General features: G+C 38.2%; 1 protein-coding gene across 2 annotated transcripts in view; it reads left to right on the forward strand.

Annotated features, from left to right (window-relative positions):
• The window catches only part of SLC10A7 (solute carrier family 10 member 7), a 253,930-nt gene extending 246,043 nt beyond the window's left edge, over positions 1-7,887 (forward strand). For both annotated transcript variants that reach the window (XM_032633372.1, XM_032633373.1), the window contains 2 exons: positions 2,737-2,882; positions 5,319-7,887. In XM_032633372.1, coding sequence (XP_032489263.1) covers positions 2,737-2,882; positions 5,319-5,348 — 176 coding nt within the window. In that variant the 3' untranslated portion in view covers positions 5,349-7,887. The remainder of the gene's footprint in view (positions 1-2,736; positions 2,883-5,318) is intronic.
• The last annotated feature ends 1,150 nt before the right edge of the window (positions 7,888-9,037 follow it).

Below are 9,037 nucleotides of genomic sequence, written 5' to 3' on the forward strand. Positions count from 1 at the left end.
ATTCATTTACCTGAGTTCCGTTACAGGCTTCACTGTGGGGTGTAATAATTCAGCACAGATTTTAGAATTCATCTGCCGTATACAGTACTGCTTAAAGTGCTTCGAGATTCTTGGCCAAAAGAGAATGTGCAAAAGCCTTTATTTATTTATTTATTTTTTTTGCGGTATACGGGCCTCTCACTGTTGTGGCCTCTCCCGTTGCGGAGCACAGGCTCCAGACGCGCAGGCTCAGCGGCCATGGCTCACGGGCCCAGCCGCTCCGCGGCATGTGGGATCTTCCCGGATCGGGATACGAACCCATGTCCCCTGCATCGGCAGGTGGACTGTCAACCACTGCGCCACCAGGGAAGCCCCAAAAGCCTTTATTAATATCTTTCTGGCTAAAGTACCCTCCTACTTATAGCCATATATACCATACTTTATCTTACCATATACTTTCAGCCCCAAAGTGAACTTGGGGGCTGTGAAATGGTGCCAGGCAGGCTTCCCTAAAGACCAACAGAGTGTTTCACTACTAAGCAAGAAAAGATCCTTTTTTTTTTTTTTAATTGTGGTATAGTTGCTTTACAGTGTTGTGCAGAAAAGATCCATTTTTAACCTCTATCTTACTAGTATGCCTCAGCCTTCTCAAAGAAACTCTATTCCGAAATCTGAAAGAGAAATTAAGGAAACTCTCCCATTTACCATTGCAACAAAAAGAATAAAATACCTAGGAATAAACCTTCCTAGAGAGACAAAAGACCTATATGCAGAAAACTATAAGACACTGATGAAAGAAATTAAAGATGATACCAACAGATGGAGAGATATACCATGTTCTTGGATTGGAAGAATCAATATTGTGAAAATGACTATACTACCCAAAGCAATCTGCAGATTCAATGCAATCCCTATCAAATTACCAATGGCATTTTATACAGAACTAGAACAAAAAAATCTTAAAATTTGTATGGAGACACAAAAGACCCCGAATAGCCAAAGAAGCCTTGAGGGAAAAAAACGGAGCTGGAGGAATCAGACTCCCTGACTTCAGACTATACTACAAAGCTACAGTAATCAAGACAATATGGTACTGGCAGAAAACCAGAAACATAGATCAATGGAACAAGATAGAAAGCCCAGAGATAAACCACGCACCTATCGTCAACTAATCTATGACAAAGGAGGCAAGGATATACAATGGAGAAAAGACAGTCTCTTCAATAAGTGGTGCTGGGAAAATGAATGAAATTAGAACACTCCCTAACACCATGCACAAAAATAAACTCAAAATGGGTTCGAGACCTAAATGTAAGACCAGACACTATAAAACTCTTAGAGGAAAACATAAGAACACCCTTTGACATAAATCACAGCCAGATCTTTTTTGATCCATCTCCTAGAGTAATGGAAATAAGAACAAAAATAAACAAATGGGACCTAATGAAACTTAAAAGCTTTTGCACAGCAAAGGAAAGCATAAACAAGACGAAAAGACAACCCTCAGAATGGGAGAAAATATTTGCACACGAATCAATGGACAAAGGATTAGTCTCCAAAATATATAAACAACTCATGCAGCTCAATATCAAAAAACAAACAACCCAACCCAAAAATGGGCAGAAAACCTAAATAGACATGTCTCCAGAGAAGACATACAGATGGCCAAGAAGCACATGAAAAGCTGCTCAACATCTATTAGAGAAATGCAAATCAAAACTACATGAGGTATCACCTCCCACCAGTTAGAATGGGCATCATCAGAAAATCTACAAACAACAAATGCTGGAGAGGGTGTGGAGGAAAGGGAATCCTCTTGCACTGTTGGTGGGAATGTAAATTGATACAGCCACTATGGAGAGCAGTATGGAGGTTCCCTAAAAAACTAAAAATAGAATTGCCATATGATCCAGCAATCCCACTACTGGGCATATACCCAGAGAAAACCATAATTCAAAAAGACACATGCACCCCAGTGTTCATTGCAGTACTATTTACAATAGCCAGGTCATGGAAGCAACCTAAATGCCCATCGACAGACGAATGGATAAAGAAGATGTGGTACATACATACAATGGAATATTACTCAGCCATTAAAAGGAATGAAATTGGGTCATTTATTGATATGTGGTTGGATCTAGAGACTGTCATACAGAGTGAAGTAAGTCAGAAAGAGAAAAACAAATATCGTATATTAACGCTTATCTGTGGAACCTAGAAAAATGGTACAGATGAACCAGTTTACAGGGCAGAAGTTGAGACACAGATGTAGAGAACAAATGTATGGACACCAAGGGGGGAAAGTGGCGGGGAGGTGTGGGTGATGGTGTGATGAATTGGGAGATTGGGATTGACATGTATACACTGATATGTATAAAATTGATGACTAATAAGGGCCTGCTATATAAAAAAATAAATTAGATAAAATTTAAAAATTTTTAAAAAAGAAACTCTATTCCCCACTATCTTCTCACCTCTCCTTGTTAGACAGGCTGCTAACTTGCAGTGAGAGTTACTGGTGCCCTTGAACCGACCACCTTTTCAGTTTTAATCTGTTCTAGATAGAGCTTGGAGGTTTACACAGTGAAAGGAAGATGGAAAGATTTGGTGAGTCGTTCCAGACCTTCCCTTTTTAGTTCTGTGAATATACACAAGAGAAAGGAGGCGCAATCCGAAGTCCAGTTTTAATGGCGTATGTCTTTAGTTTGATGACAGACTGAATTTGCCTCTAGGTTTTCTGTCTTCTTTGTTCATCAGGGATTCCAATGCTGAAGATCGTGTTTGCAGGCCATGAGTACCTCTCTTTAATATCCGTCCCCTTGCTGATCTACCACCCGGTGCAGATCCTTCTGGGAAGTGTGTTGGTGCCAACAATAAAGTCTTGGATGGTGTCAAGGCAGAAGGTGAGACTCTAGAAGAATCTTATTTGGATCCAAGTCACATTGAAGTGCTATTTCTGAATCTTAGCTGTTCATATGCTTTAACTTTTGCACATATAACCTTGTTCTCAAGTACACATTCTCTTAACTAAATACGATAATAATGACGCGTTAATCCAATTCAATTTGAGCGAGAGGATTGAGGGCTAATTGTTCTATATTGTTATAACAGCACGATGATACTTAAGAGGTAGTTTTTAAAAGCCCTTTTTAATTTGCTCATATCGAAGGGCATATTGCAGTGGATTAAAGTTTCAGTAAATATACTCAAAATATATGTGCCCCTCTGCTCGGGTGCCCACCATCTTTGCCCACCCGATCATTTGTATGTGTCCTGATTTCACATGCCTTTCTAAGTATGATAGCACCTGGATTTATCCAGAGTCTCTACTTTATTTTTAATTTTCCAGACACATAATAACTTCTTTGTACTATGCATTTGCGAATTAAAAAATAAAATTTCAGTAGCAAAGGAGGCCACACAAGGACGTCAATTTCACCACACTTGGCTCAGAAGTCTTGTTACTTATTTGATATTTGTGGATTTGATTTTCTAAATTATCAGCCAAAATAAAATAAACTGAGTGACTCATACAAAATTTAGATGCAGCACATACCACGGAAGTGCCCATAGAGCTGGCTTCTTCCTTCTTCCAGTGGCTCAGACTTTGCAAGACTTCTTTCGCCTGCTCACGAGGTGTCAAGGAGATAGCACTGTGTGTCGTGTCCTTAGTGTCCTGAAAACGGAATAGCCCCACTACAGCCTGTTAAGCTCTGTGTTATGCTAAGCACGTGCCAGCCTTCACCAGGTTCGGAGTGTGGGCCCTTGAGCCATCCTGCCAGCTCTGCCACCTTACCCCCGTGTGACCCTGGCCATGTTACTTCACGTCTCTGTACCTCAGTCTCTGCCACACTAAGACTCATGATAACATCTACTCTTTAGAGTTGTGGAGGATTACATGGCAGGTATTTGACAAAAGCTATCTGATATAATCACTGTTATCATCACTGATGTTCCTTATTTTCTACAACACTCTTTGTAGCAGGCTCTGCTATCCCCATTGAACACATAGGAACTAGGCCCAGAGAGTTGAGCAACTTGCCCAGGGTTATGGGGGTGGGTTTACTCAGTGCTAGACTTAGTACTTGAACCCTGGTCTATGTGTCCCCCAAAATCTTTCCCCTACACCACAACGATGCTCCAAACAGAAATACAAGATTGCTTCTGTTTAATTTTTGGTACTGAAGTACAGTTAATTTACGATGTTGTGTTAGTTTCAAGTGTACAGCAAAGTGATTGTTATATATGTAAGAATATATATAAGAATAAAAATATATAGGAATATATATATATATTCTTTTTCAGATTCTTTTCCATTTAGGTTATTACAAGATATTGAGTATAGTTCCCTGTGCTGTACAGTAGGTCCTTGTTGTTTATCCATTTTATATATAGGAGTGTGTATATGTTAATCCCAGACTCTCCTAATTTATCTCTCCCCCCCACCCCCAAGATTGCTTTTAGAAGGAGAGCCCTAGGTCCCCAGAATCCTGCCTGAGAAGGTAGCCCTCCAGCACCTTCCCTCCTCTTGTAATTGAACAAAATGTTAGCAAACACCATTCTGTGCTGGGGACCACTCCAGGCTGGGGTCTTCCCACTCAGAATTGGTACAGGAGCAGTTCAGTAATTTTCTTTCTTTTACTATTTATCCCCTTTTAAAACTTCATTTGTATATATGCTCGTGTTTAATAATGTGTATATGCACGATAGACCAGAATTTATATATATAAATTTTGACAAAGAATGAAGAAAATTATTTGAAAATGCTAATACTCCATCAATAATATACAGTCATAGTGAACAGCAAATTAATCAGAATGAAGTTTTCTTCTAAATGTTTAAAAGCTCTGGGATTTATCCTGCAGAGTAACAGAAGCATTTCCAAAAGGGAGATTACACTGGGCGCTGTTCATTTTTCCCTTTGCACAGAAACCACTCCAAACCAGGGGGCCACTGGCTAATGTAGAATAATCCAGAAGGCTTGGAATATTTAGCCATTCCCACCTGGCCACAAAAACAAAGTGTCCATCGTAAGGGTATCCTTGAGTGTCTCCTCTGCTTTACAGACAATAGTGACTGAGACCCACAGGCACCATCTAATGCACAGCAGACGGGATAAATAGCCATGCCGGGCGTGGGGGAGATGCCAGATTCTGCAGGCCAGTGAGGTGGGCGGGTGAATTTATTTGGATCCAGGGGTTTGGATCCTGGGTTATATCATGCTCTCTAGGCGGGCCTCTTTTTCCTTCTGGTAGCATAAATTATCTGGTGTTAATTGATGCTCTCACGTTGTTCGTGGATACCGTCCAACTCTGATGTCATGTTTTCCTTTCTTGTAGGGAGTGAAGTTGACAAGACCAACGGTATAAGGAAGGAGGTGGTCTTTCCGCAACGATGTATATACGTACAGGGTTGTACATACAAACAGTTCTGAAGACATGTATTTGTGAACGTTGCTTCAATGCATATTTTATTTTTTTACACAAAAAAATATGACATAACTGTTTAAGTGCCTTAAAATGGATTTGACGAGAGCGTTATTTCCAAAACCTACTTTGTTGGTTACTGCCAGGGGTGGTTCAGTATTTTGGAGTTGTTCTTTGTTTTTTTTTTTTCCTAACACAGGAAACAGTCATCATAAGCGACAAAAAGCAAACACGTTTTCATCGTACCACCTTCTGTGCACTAGCTACTTCTCTCTACTAGCTACTGTACTGTTTGGAATGAGGTCACACCATCAGGAAAATGCTCTTCTCATGACAGTGAAAATTTCCAAAGTCTTATTCACGGATACTTTGATTTCCCTTGTGATTCTTTTTTTTCTGCAACTGTGACATGCCTCTTCCTTATCAACTCAGCAGGGGTCATAGATTGAATAGATGCTGAAAAGCATAAGTCATCTGCATTTCTTGACATCAGTTTTTAAGACGTTCCTTCAAATAGTTTCCACTCAGAAATTCCTCAGTTCCATTACAAGAGATTGTGGTGTTCTATGTCTTAAATTTATTATAAGCTGCTTCAAAGAAAGGGCCTGATGTTTGAGTTATGAGTCAAAGTACGTGCAGTTTTCAGATAAACTGCAGGATTTGGGTTTCAGGATTCTTAAAATTATATTTCAAATGTTTTTCGTTTTTCTTCCATTATTTCTTTCTTACCTGTTTTCCAGCACACTTGCAAACTCATAACAACCAAATGTGAGACCCAAAAACGTTACAGTTAGTTCGAGAGCAGCAACAGTTAATGATGGATTATTTCACATTCCACAATGGAGACCAAAATGTGTTTCCTGTTACACAGATGTGCTGGGCACAAATTTCCTCTTTTAGCCAGAAGCAGCCTGTTACATCTTTAAATTAAGCACACTTAAGGCATTTGAGACAAGTTATTAATGAGAATTTCCTTGGCAGATTTGACAAATGTTTGCAACATTAAAAAAAAAAAATAAATCACATCGCTCTTACAAATAAATGAAAATATAAAGGTCATAGAGGCAAACAAATGTTACATATACACATTCTGTCTAGCGAGATGGAAAGAAAAATAGACACAGAAGATGCAAAACCATTTGTCAACCAAAATATTAAGTAAAATTAGCTCCCAGTTGGGCATCAGCTTGCCATGGAGTATCCAATGTTTGCTTCTACTATGTCTGGAAGAGCTTTCACGACCCAAATAGAGAAAAAAACAATGTATAGAAATAAGGGAACACTTTTTCTGTTTCCTGCACACCATTCTGTCACATCCTCTCTACGTGTCTTTTCGTGATTTGACAGATGATATTGACATCATGAGTCACACCATATCTTCAGCAGCTGTTTTGTTGTTTTATCAACAACAAAAAATCATTCCTTAGAAACTCACCATGTTTACCAGTATGGTAAATTTACATTATTGTTACTACCAGCTCTCATCTTGTGTTACTTCTGACTCATTTCAATGTCACTGAACCTCATAAATTTCATAAGAGTTAGCCTGGGTGTGAGTTTTAAGGCTAGTGCCAGACCCTGCAAAAAGCTATGCTAAATAGGCTGTTTGGCAAGAATTCCTATTGTCAAGAATTTCACTTGTGTCTAAAACTACAGTAATTTTGCTTGATACTTTTGATGCTTACATATGGAGCACAGAAAGGTTTTTCATGTTTGTTCCTGCAAGCTTCTTTGAATTTCAGAGTGAATGGAATTGTCCTGTCTGAGCTATCTTAAAAATCTTCTCCCTAGCATTAGAATACTGATTTTTTCCCCCCAACTTATCTACCTCTATTATCTAACACCTATAGTAGGTGTGACTATGGGATAAAATTCAACTGAAAATGATATAACATTTTACCTTTTGCTTTAAAAAAATGTGTTTCTTTTTTCAAATAATCTTCTTTCCATAGTGAATTTTGGTGGCTTTATTGATGTGTATACCTATTTCTTTTTTTACACAAATGCTGTGCATATTTTTCCATAAAGGACAAAAAAATAAAATCAAAATATATTTTTAATTCATGATTATTGGGGTTTAATTATTCATATCTTAAAATATGTTGTTATATCTATGCACTATCTCTTTTATGCATTTGTTTTGTCTGAATGTATTTATGAAAGAAATACGTTAGATTATATTTATGTTTGCTTGTTTTTCCACCTGGAGTTTTTTTAATGGTTGTTATGAAATTTGATTTTTTAAATGGATGAGAATGTTCATCTTTTCATGTGCTCTTTTCTAAGTTTTAAAATTTTGTGGGCTCTTCTTTTTATTCTTCCCTCTTCTGGTTGAAACTAACACACCCCTGGCTAATGTTCAGTGTTTGTTTATGCTAAATACCAAATTTTTCCAAAAGGATTGGTGAAGTAATGAAATGGATTATTTATGATGAATGGAAGATGGACATAATTCTATGATTAAACAAAGATGTTTCAGAAATCACAAGAGAACCTGCGGCTTATTTTTAACCTGATTTCAGATATACACTCATAATGCCTTCCAAGTATCTGTAGATTTCTTTTAATTCATTCCAATCCTCTTATACTATTTGTGGTTAGCTGGATATAAGTTTCATAGTCTTCCCAGGTATCCATCTCAATACCCCACCACGCCGTAACGTTAAAATCCAGAACCAGCCCTTGCTGGTTAGAGATTTTCTCAGCATCAGGGTTGAGGACCAAAAGAGAAACATATCCAACAGAAGGGACAGAACATAGGTGATCTGCGTTTTAGCCACCTTGTCAATTTTTTCAGGGATAGAAATATGAACCCTTAGAATGCAGAATGCCTTTTCCAAACCCGAGTTTCTTCGTGGGGTACATTCCCTTTTGTAGAATTCCATACCTTCGTGTTCTCATTTTGCTGTCTTGACTTAGCAAGCCTCTTCTCCCTGGAAGGCTGACAGAAATGTCACCTCATCCAGGAAGCTTTCCTGCTCCCCCAGTCAGTTCTAGACTTACTCCCTGTGACGTGCCTTTAGAACAAGTCCCTCAAGTCTTCCAAAACCTTTGCTCGTCTAATCATCACTTTACATTTCTGTCTCCTCCAATGTGGTCCTCATTTGTTTTCCTCCTGTGCCTAGCACAATGCCTGACTCAGATTAATAACCAGAAAAAAAAAAAAACCCAAAAAACCATTTTCCAAACTGTGATCTTAATAGGTAAGACATGAACCTTCATAATTATGAAAGCTCTTCTCTACATATAGATCATTACTCAGTTACAAGAAAAACTGATTTTTTTTTGCTACTATTCCTAGCTAGCCTGAGGGAAACTGTGAAGCCACATTGCGCTGCTGAGAGAAATGCATGGCTTCATAACTGTGTAAACACTAGCTCTCCAAGTTGAAGCTGCAGATGTGATATGCAAATAACTTTCATCTTTTATATTTTGACAGAACAATAAACCCTCAATAATTCAGGCTAAATCAGCTTGGGTTGATCTGAATTAGTGAATACTTTATATGCATAAAAAATAAAGCGTTTTCCTTATCGGAATTCTGACATTATAAAGACTAGATACAAATTATTATGATTATCATCATATTATTGGTTTATGTAGATACATACAAAGGGTCTCATAAGAGTACT

This window comes from Phocoena sinus, chromosome 5 (genome assembly GCF_008692025.1).
Source record: "Phocoena sinus isolate mPhoSin1 chromosome 5, mPhoSin1.pri, whole genome shotgun sequence".
Classification (NCBI taxonomy): domain Eukaryota; kingdom Metazoa; phylum Chordata; class Mammalia; order Artiodactyla; family Phocoenidae; genus Phocoena; species Phocoena sinus.